Source organism: Protobothrops mucrosquamatus, unplaced genomic scaffold, assembly GCF_001527695.2.
Source record: "Protobothrops mucrosquamatus isolate PMUCROS unplaced genomic scaffold, P.Mucros_1.0 scaffold48, whole genome shotgun sequence".
In the NCBI taxonomy this organism is placed as follows: Eukaryota; Metazoa; Chordata; class Lepidosauria; order Squamata; family Viperidae; genus Protobothrops; species Protobothrops mucrosquamatus.
The window spans coordinates 2033027-2050605 of NW_015386430.1; the positions used below are offsets into that span (position 1 = coordinate 2033027).

General features: G+C 37.4%; 1 protein-coding gene across 1 annotated transcript in view; it reads left to right on the top strand.

The window, feature by feature from the left end:
• Positions 1 to 1408: 1408 nt before the first annotated feature.
• Positions 1409 to 17579, top strand: part of BMPER (BMP binding endothelial regulator) — a 198124-nt gene continuing 181953 nt past the window's right edge. Inside the window, exons 1-2 of the mRNA XM_015811756.1 lie at positions 1409 to 1542; positions 2940 to 3025. Of these exons, the coding sequence (XP_015667242.1) occupies positions 1413 to 1542; positions 2940 to 3025 (216 nt within the window). The 5' untranslated portion in view covers positions 1409 to 1412. The remainder of the gene's footprint in view (positions 1543 to 2939; positions 3026 to 17579) is intronic.

The window sequence follows — 17579 nt, forward strand, 5'->3', positions numbered from 1 at the left end:
TTTTTAAACCTTCTGTAAAATGGCATGTAAGATCTAAAACATCAGAGAAACATGGAGAAGAAAGATTATGGAAACAGTGATCTATGCCAGAACTTTTATCTTCTGTATAATTATACTCTACACTTTAGTATAAATTCTTAGGGTGGTTAAGGGTAAAACAAAACAATGTACATTAACATAATAGTTTTTCTACTGGTGCCAGAATACAGATACTTCAGCCTGTGACTAGGCCAATGATCTTATCAGGAAATTTTAGTTGGACAATGAATTTCATTTGACTGATTAAATCTGCATGTATTTGCGTACATTTACATGTGCTGACTTGAAAACAAACAACATATTTCCTATGTTGTGATTATCTTTTTCACATGGAGTTTGCATTTTAATAGACATTTTATAATAACTCATTTTTCCAATATGAAAAACGCTACTCACCATCTGTAGTTTTATGGATGTGGGTATTAAACATTTATAATCCCCCTAACCAAGTTTTGCGTATTCAATTATATGCCATTAATTATCTCCCCCCCCCCGTTTTTCTTCATCTAAAGAAACAAAAGGTACACAGATTGGAACTCGTCGCAACTCTGTGAAAGCTTCCTTTGCAAATTTCCCGCCTTGCCACCCCTTCTGCTTATAGAGAGCGCACCTTGGTCGCGTGAAATTTGAAAATGATACAGTAATGAGAACGAGACAGTTTTTTGGCAGGCAAAAAAATTCCTTTCTGCAGCTTCCCGAATTTTTCATTCAACACTTCTCCGCCCGAATTTATTAAGATCTGGACGGTTCCCAGACCCAAAAAGAAAACAAAAAGCCAAAATACGCGGTTAGGGCAGCCGGGCGAACCTGGAGCTGCGAGTTTTGGCTCTTCCCCCAGACAAGACAACAATTGGTAACAGCCCCAACTGCCGGCGCCTTTTCCCGTTCTCCTGCTCTCTCCCTCAAAGAGATGGACGGCTCACGGCTCACCAATGTCTGGGCAGGAGACTGAGGGCGCCGGATCCGGGAGGCGCTGGCTACAGTCGGGTCAGAACAGAGTCGGCGGCGGTAGCAGCGGGCAGCTCCTGTCAGCGCACTAGGCAGGGGTCCCTCCCGCGGCAGGCAGGCAGGCAGGCAGGCGGCCGGCCCCGCCCAGCCTGGCGTCTCTTCCCCCCCCTCCCCGCCCACCCATATCCCGCTCAGGAGGGGTCGGTGGGCAGGAGAGCGGTTCAAAGCTCGGCCCGAAGACGGAGGCAGGAGCAGCGGCGCGAGAAACCCTCCCACCACTACCTCCTCCCGCTCTGTCTCCCCCCCTTCTCTACATCCCCAGCAGCAACTTCCCTGCCGGCTCGCCGCCGCCGCGCTCCTACAATCCCTCACGTTCTCCCGGGCTCTTGGTCGCGCAAGAACCCGAGCGGGTGTCTCTGGGGACGATGCTCTGGCTCTTGTGCAGCTCCTGGGCGGTGGCTCCCTTGCTCAGCTCTCCAGGGCTAGTCTTTGCCGGCTGGCTGTGGCTGCACCACCTTGGACTCCCCGTGACGCTGGCGTCTTCCTTTCTGACAGGTAAGGACAACAGCTGGGATACTGGGGGAAAGCGGGGAGCAGCACGCGCTTTCCATCCAAGCCTACAAAAGTTGTTCGTAAACAAATTATGCGTGGCATTGATTTTCAGTCCGAGGGGCAACGAGGATGTATGCACTCATGGAGACGAGGATGTGTAGCCACAGCCGGTTTATGATTGGTAGCGGTTCTCTGCTGTGAATAAATTAATGTTCCAAAAAGGACACACAGTGTTTACTAAGGTTCTCTCTTGATTTTTGGAAACCCGGTTATTAAACAGGTATGATCGAAGCCAGCCAACCCGATTTGGAGGCAGTCTTTTTTAAAATGTCAAATGTGCTTTTGGTGCCAAGCACCACGTGAAAGGCCCTGGCGTCACTTGGTGAGCTCTGCCACATGTGCTTGGAGTTCAGAGTGTTCTCCCTTGTGAAGACAGCTACTGTGTATCATGATCATCGGAGGCTACTTGACTAAAATTGCATTGGGAGGAATGTACTGCTTTCCTAGCATCCTGAAAATGATTGCCCCTGCAGAGTTGTATGAATTTAAAGATTATGCATTGCAAGTCAGAAAAACTGCAGGCTATGTTAAGTAGCATTCTTTTCAACCAGGTGATGGATTTAAGATGCACACACACACACACACAGAGGCACACTGCCCCGAAGTATATATTTGCCTGATACTTGGTGCAAGACCATTCCAGTTCTAGACAATGTGAAAAGTACAGCATTGCATTTTCCAAAATAGCAGTTGGTATTTTTTAAAAAATCTGGGAATGTCTATGTGTACAGTATATATCTTGCTAATCAAATTAATTTACAAAGCGTTTAAAGAGCCTTGTTCTTTACATCTGAAGTATATTGGCAGAGAGAAAGATTAGTATATCATGTTCTTGATCTATTCCAAATTAGGTACAATAGAGGCTCACTTGTTCATGTCCATAGAAATATCTGATCTACAGTTTTCCTAAATTATATTTAGAATGTTTGAGCTTTAAAATACATGGCTAATAAAGCGTTTGTGGGAATAAAAACTTATCTCATTAGGCATATTTATCGTCATTGAATTTAAAAGGTGCTTGTTGGTTATGGAAAAATAACAATCTCTGCTGTGCTTTTGGTGTCTCTAAATTTTTAGGGCAGATACTTTGTTCATTTTGAAATAAAAACATTAAGAGTGCTGTAACTTAATCAAACACATATACTTTAGATGTAAGTAAAGGAATAAGATAACAAATGAAAAGTAACTCTTGCTAATTTCAGTAGGGCCTATTTACATATTTATACGACTGCAGCATTTGTTGCAGTCTTGTGCACAGCTGTTTTTTTCGGCAAAGTGCAGATGGCTGCTGGACAGGCAAAGTGAGGAAGTAATATTAATGTTTAAAATTTTCCATATAGGTTCTGTTGCAAAATGTGAGAATGAGGGAGAAATTCTACAGATCCCATTTATCACAGACAACCCTTGCATAATGTGCATTTGCTTGGTAAGTGTGAATTTTTCTGATAAGATCAAACAAAAATGTCTGCTGTAATCATATATGGCTTATCATTTTTCTTTGTGCAGCCAGGGGTTATCTCACCTTCTGCACTGACTGAAAAACTTTCCAGCTCCATAATAGAATCATATCCTTGACTTTAGAATAGACACACATCTTTCAGCTGACATTGTGAAGGTGCCTGAATGTTTTGTTTGCAGAATATATTTGTGTTTAATGCTATTTCTTCTATAAAACCCTACCCTACATAGCATTTATGTTTTCAATTTATAATGAATCTGTGCTTCTAACCAGGAAAATGAAAACTCTAATATTAATCTGAAACTGTACTTATTTCAATCCAATTTCTTAAAAAAAGAGAAACATATTGTCTTGAAAGCTATCAACAGTTTATGAAGGCAAAATAGTCCTGATGGATTGGATGTCCCAATTTGCTTTCAAAATCATCATGGTTGCTTTGGTGCTACTTCCTTGGCTAATGATATTGTCACAAAGAGACAATGCTGTACACATGATACTTCTGTAAAAAAATTTACACTCTAATGATGACTCTGGCTGTTTTTTGAGAAGTTCAGATTCCTTATGAGCCCAGTTTGTATTCAGTAGCAAAGAAAATAATTCTATTTTTCACGGACAATCCTAGTTTCATAACAAAAACACAGACAGTGTAGACCAGACTCTGTGAATCAGAAAAATTATCATAGTCAGAAAACTTATTTTAAAAAATGGTCATATAGGAACCACAGAAAGTTGCATTTAAAAACTTTGGAAAGTGATTTGATAGACTTTGGATTTTCTTATATTTATTTATTTATTTATTTATGGCAATCAAATGATAGTTCTGCACCTATCAGATCAGAAAGAGAAACGGGTATTTCAGATTACTGCAACTCTTAAAGTTTTGATATTAAGATATATAGCTCTGTAATTTATTATTCAATAACAGAGGAAAATTATGTAGGTGGGAAAATTAGAATATATTAACAGCGGTTTTGTTTATAGTTATGTTTATACTATAGTTATGTCTGCAACCGGCTATTTAATATGTACATATGTGTTCTTTACATACTGTATTAACAATTAACTTAAATTTTCATATCAAATCCTGTTTAGTATCTTATTTAGTTTTCCAGCTTTGATTTGTACAAAATAAGGAAATAAGATGTTAAAGGTATTTCTCTTAACATTTATACTATGTTTACTGCAGAAACCTGATACTAGCCCTATTTTTCCTCAATCAAGGTGGTGCTGCTTCTTTATTATTATGAGAGGTTCCACCCCTTCTAATGTTTTTTAAAGAATCTTCCTCCCAGTAAATTAATCTACTGACTTTCATCCAAAAAATATACTGTTAGGCATTGTGGATATTTATATATGTTCAACACTGGATTGTTTCAGTTGACTTTACTTGCAGTCTAACCGCATATTAAGATCTATTTTCTGGATTTGGGTGGGATCCGTGAAAAGTGTGTTGCATCCTTACACCCATAAGGTTGTGAAAGAGGCAAGAAGAACTTTTCTGATTGGAGTCCCAAAACAAGAGTTGAAGTAATTGTGAGGTCACTTGCACAATGCTTTGTTATCCCAGGCCTCTGCCTTTCCCCTTCTTCTAGCCTCTGGTTTGGGATCTAATAGAGACCCATCATGAGGACCTTTTTGCATATTTTACTGTAAAGTTTGCATATCCAATATCCCATGCTTACAAAATCAACAGTATAAAGTTGGTTCACCATCAGACTAGGAGAACGCCTATAAGAAGACAATTTCCAAAGAAGTCACTTTGTAAAGAAAAAGTAAACAATTTTGCTGTACCTTGTATTCCATGAAATCAGACCTTAAGATACTATCAAAGATGTTACATCTAATCATTCGCTTAATTGTGTATCAGCTGGGTTGTCAAGAGTTAACTAAAAATGGATGCACAAAAGCAAAAAAAGTGCAACATCTCCCTTTATTTCTGGTTGTGGTTTTCTGCCTAAAAATAAATTATTACTTCCTTGCGCTATAGGAGTTCTGTGTAACAAGTTTGGTTCATCTCAATCACCTTGTTTTAAATTAATATAGTCACATGTGTTCATTCATAAACAAAATATTAGTGCTTTATCTTTTAAATCAAATCAAATCAAATCAAATCATAAACCTATATAAATTCCTAGTCTAGAAATCTGTATTTTAATTTTGATGTTATGCTATCTGGAATTGCTTTACAATAACACTAAAAGGATAAATCAAACATTAATAAATTGTACTTTAACAGACTTAATGCTGATTTTCATCTATAAAATGTAAATCACCACTGAGGGTTTTTTGCACTCTGTTGAATAGCCTCTTACCATGTTAATGCAGAAGGGAAGGTGAAGGAGACACATTTTGCAATGTGAATGAATGTTGCAGGTAATGTAGGCTTTATATTTTGCATTACAAAGAAACTGAAGAATGCCTTGCTTTATGTGAAAATATTTTAAAGATCATTCTCCCACCTTCTAAGATATTTACCATTTCTCTGATTGTGTCCAGTAAAATATTCGTATATACACATGTTTCTTCTGAAGTATAACACCTACTATAGGTTGAAATTCATTATTCATTATAGACCTGTCAAAATGACTCTGAAATGAATAAAATTAAAAGGCAATATTGTGGTGGGTCATATTTTTCATCCAAAATTACTTAAAACAGTAACCTCTGAAGAAATTACAATTAAAACAGTAATTTTTGAAGATATGTGAATTGTCACATTTCATACTAGACTATGTTGAAATGAGAATGGGTGAAATTCAGAGTATTTTGGGAAAACCCATCCATTTTACTAACATATATATATAAATGCTACTATTAATTGAATAATACCATCTTTATAAAATTCTTTAGCAGTGATTTATAGTAGAAAATTTTACTAAGCTCTTCAGATTACTACATGAGCACAATTGCATAAAGCCTGTTTAATGTATTTTTGTTCAAATGAAATATTATTAGTACAAGATGATGGGTTTTTTTCTAATTGCCTCACAAAAATGCAAAGCAGTGAATAGAAATTTAATCTGTTATCCTCTTAGCTCACTTATTCTGACAGAGAAAATTGGATCAGAAATTACATACATTGTATTTCCACACTGAAATCAGTGAACAAGTTAACTAAAATGTTGTGAGGTTCAACTTAGTATAGCTAAGACAGAAATGAATTCAAAGAATTTGATCTTAATAGAATTATTTAGAAATAAGTATTTGGAGTGCCCCTGTGATAATTCTCAGTTCCTCCTCCTGCTTCTTGTTTGCTTTCCATAATATTTTCTTCTTTGATGTTGCATAGCAATCCATATTTGCTTTCTAATCATTACTTCCTTACAAATTACTTGTGTGTCCAACCACACTTGGCCAGTAAAAATTCTATTATTCTATTCTATTCTGTCCTGTCCTGTCCTGTCCTATCCTATCCTATCCTATTATCAGAGGACAGCAGTATTTATCCTAAACACTCTTGACATTTTTTTAATTGTGTTGTGCTTGTACAAGGTGGAGGATAGGACTACTCAACCCATATTTATAGAAGTGATTTGCAACTTTTATCTTTAGAGTGATCACATGTATTGTGCCCATAGTTCTCACTATGTAACTGGGTTTATGCAAGCTAAACACACAAAAAGTTTAACAGGAACGTAACACTTGAATGGCATTAGTTTATAGTGAAACATGTTCTACATCTTCAGAATTCTAAGTACTTGTAAAGGCAGGAGTTTTCTCTAGAGGTATTTTCCTATTCTTCATAGTGATTTATTTTTCATTAGAAATTGCTTTGCCCATGACTTCTGCCATGAGATTTGCAAAACTTTCCCTCTCCCACACAATTGTTATAGTATCACAAATTTATTGAGAATAAATAAATTGTTTCCAAAATACAGCAACCATGCCAAAATTAATACAGGTTAGCAGTTCAGTCAGTTTTACAAGGAAGATAATGCAATATTGTTTGACAGATGCTGTTAACTGAATCATTATCATCATCATAAAAAAAAGTGGTGGAACCTTTCAAATCCTGTCCTTTCATTTTCTTCTTTCTCTGGTCTTTGTTGATCTCAGGCAAGAACTGGTTTGGCCAGGCTGCTAATGTAATCCATTTCAGTCAGCTCTGCCCAGATCATTTTGGCTCCACTTTCTCAATCCTTAGTTTCCCTCTTCCTCCCACTTTTAGCTTACAGAATCCTTTTCTGTATACTGATCACAACACATGCCTTAACAGACCACCATAATGATCTTGATTTTAAATTGATCAAACTGACCTTAATGTTGGCTAGAGTTCTTGGATGCCCTCACCTATAGTGTTGGCGGCATAATTACTGCTTCCTTTAATCTTTAAGTTCTACACAGTGGTGTTATAATAAAACCCCATGGATAGAGCTGATTCCACGAGGCTTCCCCATGATATCCTTGCCTAACCTCCCAATAAGAGGTCATGGCAGGAGAACCATCCACACAGCTTGCCTTACCACATGGTTCTTGTGCACATGGTTCTTGTGTACATCCACACAGCTTGCCTTACCACATGGTTCTTGTTGTATACTGTAGTGCCTTAACCACTACCATACTGGCTCTTCCTTGTTTCTTACATATACACAATTAATATTTTTTCTATACACCCACACAGAATTCAGAACTTTGTTTCATATCTTAGATAACTTAGTTGATAATTGAAATTCAAAACTTAATATTTATTGGGCTTTTTCTTACTGAACTTTAAATTTAAAAAAACTACATAAACTTGAGCTGCTTTTCATAAAAAGCCTGAGTTTGAATCAGAGTTTGTACATCAGTTTAGGAAATTAGACTTGAGCAAAATTGTCATAAATAAATAGGGCATTACCCAGATAATTCTAGAGACATGTATGTTCATGGGAAATCTAACTATCCAGAATCAGTTTCTACATTCAGCTGTCAGACATCAGATATCCAGGGTCTAATGGAGTGATGGTTATAACAAATAAAATTAATTAATTAAATTCAAATTAACACTCAAAATAAGATATATATATATATATTTACTATACAGACTCCTGCAAGTGAGCAGGCCTTAGATTTGGGAGGCTAGGAATGAAATGAAATGTCTGATATTACAGAATGTTGCTAAACATAATAAGAAAAGTAGATTAGGGACTCATTTTGTATGGAAGCTCTATATAACAGTAAAGGAATATAGGAAAAGAAGTATTTTAATGTAAACGCTGGTCTAAGCACAATAAACTACCATATTTAGCTGAGTTTGGTTAAGCCTGGAAATAGCTCATATTGCATATTACAGCATTTCATGTAAAATATGCTATGTTTCAGTGTTATCTTTAAAAGCACAAACTTACCACAATGTAGAAGAAAGAAGTGAAATGAGATCCTATCCATAATTATAGGATTAAAAACACTTGAGAATCCTCCACAAAAATCAACCTAGGCTGGATTATTATTATTTCTATTATATATTTTTGAGTTTTCAGTGTTGGGGTATGATTATGGCCATGAGGGCTACAGCTTGGGTGGTGATGGGAGAAACCATGTAATTTCATTCCATGTGTCACTGACTACATAAAGCTGGAGCATCTTAACAGATAGCATTAGGATCCAAGAATAACTTTACCATAAGCTGTTTCTGGATTTTACTTTTTAAAATAAAACCAGACATGGAAAATTAAACATGCTGTTCAGTGTAATGGGAGATAACAAATGTTTGAATTCATTTGCACAAGATGAGGGTCAGAAAGTGTGTGTGTGTGTGTGTGTGTGTGTATGTTGCATGCGCGCGCATAGTATTTTTTTGTTGTTTCACTCTGAGCATGAACAACTATTTACTGATCTGGTCCAATCCATTGGAATGTTCTAATAGTTTGTTTTCATCAAGTTTCAATCCAGGTTCCTGCCGGAAAGGTTGGCATAGGTCTTGAAGAGGTAGAGGATTATAGAAAAAGTGAGCAATGTCCCTGAACCATAGCTGGGTTTGATAGTTAAGTAAATACATCAAGCCAAGGGAGGGGGGAGAAATCCAAGAGACACATTGTATTTCAAGATTAGAAGGAATCCCTGCCTTCCTTTTCTTAGGTCCCTCATCTTTAGGCCTACAATGCACTAGAATGGTTAACCTATGTTGGATTTGTCATTCCAGGTAAGTGCTCAGTGAGTTGGTATCAAATCTTCCATAGATGTCATGGAAAGATTTCAATATCTGGACTATGTGAATCAAAAGTGCTTATTGTTCAGTGACAGGGATTCAGTCATATGAATTCCTCCAACAGCAAGAACTGTTGTAACCTATTATTTCTATGAGAACTAGGTTTGAGTTAACTTTCAAAAAAAGGGAATGCTATCATACATGTAGCCATAGGACCTGTAGCCATAAACTGAAGAAAAGTTATAACAATCAATGTTAGGAAAAGAAAGTTAATTTATCATTTTCTAATTCTCACATTGGGGGGCATGATGGCTCATCAGTTAAAGATGCTGAGCTTGTCAGCTGGAAATCTAACAGCCCAGGTTAAAGCCCTGAGCACTGTGCAATGGGGTGAGCTCCCGTTACTTGCCCCAGCTCCTGCCCTCCTACCGTAGCAGTTCTAAAGCAGGCACATGTGAGTAGATAAATAGATACCACTTCGGTGGGATGGTAACAGTGTTCTGTGCATCTCGGCATATGGTTATGCTAGCCACATAAACACAGAAGTGTCTTTGGACAATGCTGGCTCCCTCAGCTAAGAAACAGAGATGAGCACTGTCCCCTAGAGTTGGACATGATTGGACAGGGGCAATATTTACCTTTACCATTTAATTTTCCCATTAAAACAGTTTATTCGGTAAACAGAGTTTCAACACATGTAGATGAGTTGTTTTATTTCTAATCTGTTTGTTGGTTTGTTTGCTACATAAATTTTTGTCTTAGTACATAATGGTGATGTAACCACTTATCCAAGCCAAAACACCTTGACAGATGGCATCTATCTCAATTCCTACCCCAGCAATTTAAAGTTGCCAAGAACCTGAGCAACCATCACTGTCTTCTCATTCCCAATCTTTTATCATCCCAACATAGATGTTAACAAAACAAAACTAGTATGTAGCAAAATCTATCATTTGGCCTTGGGACCCTGGACATTTAGGGAGTGAGAAATTGGCACTATGTTGGCACGAGTTTTATTCAGAATGAAAAGATTATTCTTAAATTTTCATGTCTTTATTGTAATCTATGATACAGAATTTGGTCTTGCAGTTATAAAAATAATATGAAACCCAGTGTTACAAGAACATATGCTGTTCCTACTTGTATGTTTGTAACGGATATATGAGAAAATCTATTATTTTTCAAAATTGACATTAGACCACCCCCGCTCTCCCAAAACCCACAATGTAACATTAATTACACCCCCATTCCAAATGCTTTATATTCTTAAATTCTTTGAATACTCTGGACACAATAAACCCAATTATTATTATTTTTTTGCACAAACCTGCCATGTGTCATCAGTGAAAACAACAATCTTAGTACATCAGGATCCAATTTTAGTATTTCAGGGGCCCAGATAAAATAGTATATATTGAAAGAAATTAATGAGCTATACTTTCATACCCATTTTATTTGATATAATTTCAAGAGTTGGTGTATGTTAGCTCATTTTTCCTGAATTGAATTTATTCTCAATTAAATTCCTTTCTTACTATAAAAAAGCATAAAATTTATTTTGCTAGATCTCTCCAGTAGTTACTAGTAGCTTTTATTGGGGTCATCCTGAAAGTTTGAATCAGATTCCATCAGAAACAGTGAAGAGTAAAAATAGGACTATGTATTATATTCACATGTTACATGTTCAAGGCCACATAATATATAGTATGCCTGAAACAAAACCCTGGGTTAAGTCAGCAGAGAATCTGGATAACAGAATAACAGAGTTGGAAGCGACATTGGAGGTCCTCTAGTCCAACCCCCTGTTCAAGCAGGAAACCCTATACCATTTCAGACAAATGGTTGTCTAATCTCTTCTTAAAAGATTTAAGATATTTTATGTTGTCGTGTTGATTGATGCATAACTTACTAACTGAGCAATAATGATGAAAATTGGCCATCGATTAGTAAATCAAGAAGTTAGTGCTGATAGCAAGATAAACAAATTCCATCTCTGTATCATGATTTAAACTATGTAAGTGGAGTCATGTTAGAGATAATTTCTTTATCTCTTATTATTATTATTATTATTATTAGGGAAATTTGGGCTTGGAACTATCACCTGGCTGCAGTAATATTAGTGACTTTGGCTAAAAATAAAATAAAATAAATTTCCACCAAATATTTTGATTCAATTAGATGCTGTTCCACTTTCCATTAATGTATTATCACCACTCGAGGTATAATTATGGAACAGTATTTTGTGTGCAGGAGATGTGAAAAGGGTTGGTTCAGTAAAGTTGTGTTTTTCCAAACTGAACCTCAATCTATATAAATAAAAATGTAAATGTTCATTTGTTCAAAATCTTAAATCTCCCAAAGTTCTTCACCGATTGCTTTGAAATTTTGACACAACGTTGCATTCGAATACGCGCGTGTTTTTATATACCTACTATTATATACATGTCACACCTGTGACAGGTAAAAACATGCTGTTTTTGAAAAACAGCGCCATCTGTTGGACGTAAAAGCAACACATGCTACGAAACCCACAAGCATTGTGAAATTAAACATATTACAAACATGCGCTTTCTCTTTTCTTTCTTTTCCATTTAACCAGACTGAGCCACAGCAACGCGTGGCCGGGTACAGCTAGTCTTAAATAAGCATGATAAAAATTAAGAACTGAAGACTGCACTGGTAAAGCAGTGTCTCTGGAATTGTAACAGAAACAACAGAACTTGGTCGTGTACTGTACCATTAATTAACATATGGAAGAAATCACTGGAAATTGAGGTAGAGCAGCTAATAGTTACATGAATAAAAATAGATGGAATGACTGGACTGGTTAGCTTGGTTGAGAAACAATATTTATGGAACAACTATTTTGTAATTGTTAACAAATTGTGATGAGAAACATAGGAAGAAGAGCTATCTATTACTTTTTCCAAATGGATTAAAAAAAACGGATGATTGAATTCCATTGTGCAAATAGTTGTGTGATACATTTTATTCTTTCCAACCTGACAGAATAAGGGCCAGTGCTTGGGATCCTTCTATATGTTTGCCAGAACGATAGCTAGCCAAAACTAGAATAGATGGTGGCCAAACTTGGCATGGAGGAGCAAAGGCTGGCAAAATGATTGAGTTCACAAATGAATTAGAACAGAGTGGGACCAGCAGGAAAAAAAATCCAAAGAAAAAAAAATCCTCCAAAGCATTGGAGATAGTTGGGCAATGGCTTGCCTTTTTCCTAGCCACACGCCAGTGGTGGGATTCAGCCGGTTCGTACCACTTGGGCAGAACCAGTAGCTAATTTTTTGTCGCCCAGGCCCAGAATGGACTTCTGGAAGAGGCATCCACACAGAGAATCGGTTGTTCACATATTTGAATCCCACCACTGCCACATGCCTTAGAGTGGAACATATGCAGCCTGCTCTGTGTTTTTTTGGGCCGACGTGCAGGTAGATGAGTCTGGAGGGGAAAGGAAAAACACATAGAACATTACTTTGTTACACAGAATCTGGACACTTTATTTGCCCTGGTGATTCGGAAGCCATGTTCTGCAGGCTTTCCCACCTTGTTTCTTTTAATGCAAAGTTGCTTCAGGTTACTTCAGGGATGAGAACTCCATACTGGTAGAGAGCTGTGCTTTTTAACCTTTTCTGCTAGGAATTCATTTTCTACTTTTGTCTCTCCAGGAGAAAATATAGGGGAGACACTGCTTCTATGAATTAGAGAGAAGCTGGGGATGTTCTGGAATGTGCAGTTGATTAAATTAAAAACAGATCAAATGAGTTCTCAGTCTTCCAGTCCATTTTCTACCTGTTGAGAAATGGTTTGTGAAAGTTTGAAAAGATGAAACCACATAGAAAAAAAATATTTATTCTTTTGTAGAAGCTAATGAATTAGTGCAATTTCTATGCATTACTAGCAGAATATCTGTTTCTATAAATGTCTGCTGCTGTAGAAAGTGTGTAGATGGATTGTTTAATGGCTTTATTTTTTATTGCTATGAAACATATGGTGCCTGCAGTGTGGGTGTGTGGCTTTTTATATTACTTCCTAAAGCTAGAGCAATAAGAGAGTATTAAAAATAGGCCTTCTTTCCAAACTCTGAATATCTAAAATTCATGCTGATTTTTTGTAATTATCCAGATATGAAGAAATATTTCTAATAGTATCATAGGATTTTCCTATAAATCCAAATATCTTGACTGATTTGCTCTTTTAATTGAATCTTTCATAATATGGGTAACATAGAGAATTTGGCATGTTTTTGACACAGACAGTTGGGTTAGGAGTTGATGATTCTAAATATCAGGTAATTATCCTGGAAACAGCTGAGAACTTTGGCATAACCAAAAAGGTTCATTTTTTTTATTTTATAAAGGCCTGTACAGTTAAAATGAATACACAAGTACAATAGTAATATATACGTCAACAAATAATTTAAAGGGGAAAATATAATACAAGTTGCAAATGGTATGTTTGCATGTTTGGTATGCTTCTGCTTTGTATCAAAACAGGCTTCTTTAATAGGAATGCTGTAAAAGAGAAGATTTAATATCAATATTATGGTTTAAAGGCATGTTGTTAGTTGTGCACACACACATACACACACATATATCTGTTTTTCTAATAAAGTGCTAATAGATTTTTTAAATTAAGATCTTGCAATTCTGTTGCAAATGTCTAGTTTTTGATGTTATATTAAACTAATATTTTTCATGAAAGTAAAAAGGAAACCAATTTTTAATTCTCCATTATAATTCTCCATAATATCATTTAATTATTTAATTTTTACATAGTTACTGTAATAGACATAATAATAATAATAATAATAATAATAATAATAATAATAATAATAATAATAATAATAATAATAATAATAATAATAATAAAGTTGGAGGTCATCAAGTCCAACCCCCTGCTCAGGCAGGTAACCCTATACCCGTGGTGGCAAACCTATGGCACACGTGCCACAGGTGGCACTCAGAGCCCTCTCTGTGGGCACACGCGCCGTTGCCCCAGTCTTAGGCCTTCAGCTGGGTGTTATAAAACCTTTTCACTTTAGGCCTCCGCCGCCGTGTGCAAAAAAAAAAAGGTTCAATCAATCAATCAATTTCAACTTACTGCAGAAAAAAAAAAGATCTCGCAAAGTTGGAATTGATTGATTTAACTTTTTAGTCCCGCCCATCTACCATTACCACTGCAGCCACGCCCACCCAATTGACCACGCCCACCTAATTGGTCACACCCAGCCAATGGGCCACGCCCACCCGGAACCCGACAATACATAAGTGGGTTTTGGGTTGCAGTTTGGGCACTCGGTCTCTAAAAGGTTCGCCATCACTGCCCTATACCATTTTGGAAAAATGGCTGTCCAGTTTCTTCTTAAAAACATCCAGTGTTGGAGCATTCACCGCTTCTGGAGGCAGGTTGTTCTACTGGATAATTGTTCTAACTGTCAGGAAGTTTCTCCTTAGTTCTAGGTTGCTTCTCTCCTTGATTAGTTTCCATCCGTTGCTTCTTGTCCTGCCTTCAGGTGCTTTGGAAAATAGCTTGACTCCCTCTTCTCTGTGGCAGCCCCTGAGATATTGGAACACTGCTATCATGTCCCTCCCTCGTCCTTCTCTTCATTAAACTAGACATACCCAATTCCATCAACCTTTCCTTATATGTTTTAACCTCCAGTCCCCTAATCATCTTTGTTGCTCTTCTCTGTACTCTTTCTAGAGTCTCAACATCTTTTTTATATCGTGGTGACCGAAACTGGATGCAATATTCCAAGTGTGGCCTTACCAAGTGTGGTATTAACACTTCACGTGATCTTGATTCTATCCCTCTGTTAATGCAGCCTAGCACTGTGTTGGCTTTTTTGGCAGCTGCAGGACACTGCTGGCTCATATTTAAATGATTGTCCACTAGGACTCCGATATCCCTCTCATAGTTACTACTATTGAGCAAAGTACCCCCTATACTATACCTATACATTTGGTTTTTCTTGCCTAAATGTTGAACATTACTTTTTTCACCATTGAATTTCATTTTGGTAGATAGCACCCAGTGTTCAAGTCTGTCCAGATCCTCCTGTATCCTAAGCCTGTCTTCTGGAGTGTTGGCTATTCCTGCCAGCTTGGTGTCGTCTGCAAATTTGATGACTTCCCCATCTATCCCCTCGTCCAAATCATTGATGAAGATGTTGAAGAGCACCGGGCCCAGAACAGAGCCCTGGGGCACTCCACCACACACTTTCCTCCATGTAGATGTGGTTCCATTGAGGACCACATGCTGAGTACGGCCGGTCAGTCAGCTATGGATCCATCTGGTGGTGATGCTATCTAACCCACATTTTTCTATCTTATCAAGTACTAGGTTGTGATCTACTTTGTCAAATGCCTCACTGAAGACCAAGTAAATTATATCCAGAGCATTCCTCTGGTCCACTAATTTTGTCACTTGGTCAAAGAATGCAATAAGATTTGTCTGGCATGATCTGTTTTTGACAAACCCGTGTTGGCTTTTAGTAATGACTTGGTTTGCCTGTAGGTATTCGCTGATTCATTGTTTGATTATCTTTTCCAGAATCTTCCCAGGTATTGAGGTCAGGCTGATAGGTCTGTAATTTCCTGGATCCATTTTTTTCCTTTTTTGAAGATGGGAACTACATCAGCTCTTTTCCAGTCCTCTGGTAGTTCCCCAGTGCTCCAGGATCTTTGAAAAATATAGTTCAGTGGTTCTGAGATCACATCTGCCAGTTCCTTGAGAACCTTGGGATGTAATCCATCTGGTCCTGGTGATTTGAAGTTTATGGTTAAACATAAAAAGAAAACAATATAATAAGGTAAAAATAGCTTTGTATAACCAAAGACTCTGTTCCAGCAGATAGCCTCCATTCTAGCGATTTTATCATAATACTATTAAAATACTGACTTTTCCTTTTAACTGAGAATCATTCCATTTAGATACTAATCCGCTTATTATATTTAGAATATATAGTAAGAGCCATGCAGAATGAATAGATAATTATCAACAGGGTCCTCTTCAATTTTCATGTTGGCCATTTTGAAAGCAGATGGCTTTGCTATGTACACATTCCTCCTATAAAAGACCTAGAACTATGGTGGCGAACCTATGGCACGGGTGCCTCAGAGAGCACACAGAGCCCTCTCTGTGGGCACGCGTGCCGTCGCCCCAGTCCTAGGCCTTCAGCTGGGTTTTATAAAACCTTTTCGCTTTAGGCCTCCGCCGCAGTGTGCAAAAAAAAAGAGGTTCAATCAATCAATCAATTTCAACTTCTTGCAGGGAAAAAAAATCTCACAAAGCTGGAATTGATTGATTGAACTTTTTAGTCCCACCCAGGCTGCCGTTACCACCACAGCCATGCCCACCCAAATGGGCCATGCCCACCCAATAGGCCACGCCCACCCAGTGGGCCACGCCCATCCGGCACCCAGCAATACATAAGTGGGTTCTGGGTTGCAGTTTGGGCACTCGGTCTCTAAAAGATTCACCACCACTGACCTAGAATGTATAATCAGCAACCAGGCGTATTTCAGGTGGACTTAAGGAGAGCACTCAGACACATAAGTTCTTCTGTAGCAACTCTTATGAAGAAGAATAAAAGTTACTGTAGAATCTAGCCTGTCTTCTGCCCTTACAGTGGATTTCTTCCCAACTTATTCCTTTGCCCTGAGCTTGATGAGTATACCTGCGCCTGGGTTTGATAATGGTCTTGCCTAGCCTCATGTATCCTCTTCTGGCTTTGAAATCCTCACTACAAAAATGCAGAACATAAAATCTCTATCCAAATCAACAATTTGCCACCAAATTTTGGTAAAATGAATTCTAGGAGGTTGAGGATTGTAAATATGTATCTAATAGAGCAAATAAGATGCCTTCAATAGTCTGGAGCATGTAGTCTGTTAAATATACAGCAGCTATGTTGTGCCACTCCTGATTTCTTGGTGGATACTGGTTAACAATCATCATCTTCACTGCCATGAATTGAAATCTGAGGCATATCTGAAATTGCCTTTAAAAAAATAAGCATGTTTTTAAATGTATTTTTTGAATTTTATCAAGCATTTTGAATTTTTATCAGTCATGAAGGACATGATATGCAAACACTCCACTCCTGGCAAGGGGCCTCCATCTAAGGAACACAGAAAACAATGTTATACTTCACCTGTCTACTAGTTGATCTGGCTAGCACTGTCCATGTCAACTGCAGTTCAGGTTTTATAGACATATGTTTTTTTTATCTATCCTAAGCATTAGAAGCCTTGAACCTTGGGTGTTTTGAATTAAATTGTATACTCTATCACTTCAATGTTCAGCAAGCCACTTATGTAGAATAGTGTACATTATTTTAGATGGCATACTACCTGTTCTCATGATGGAACCAACATA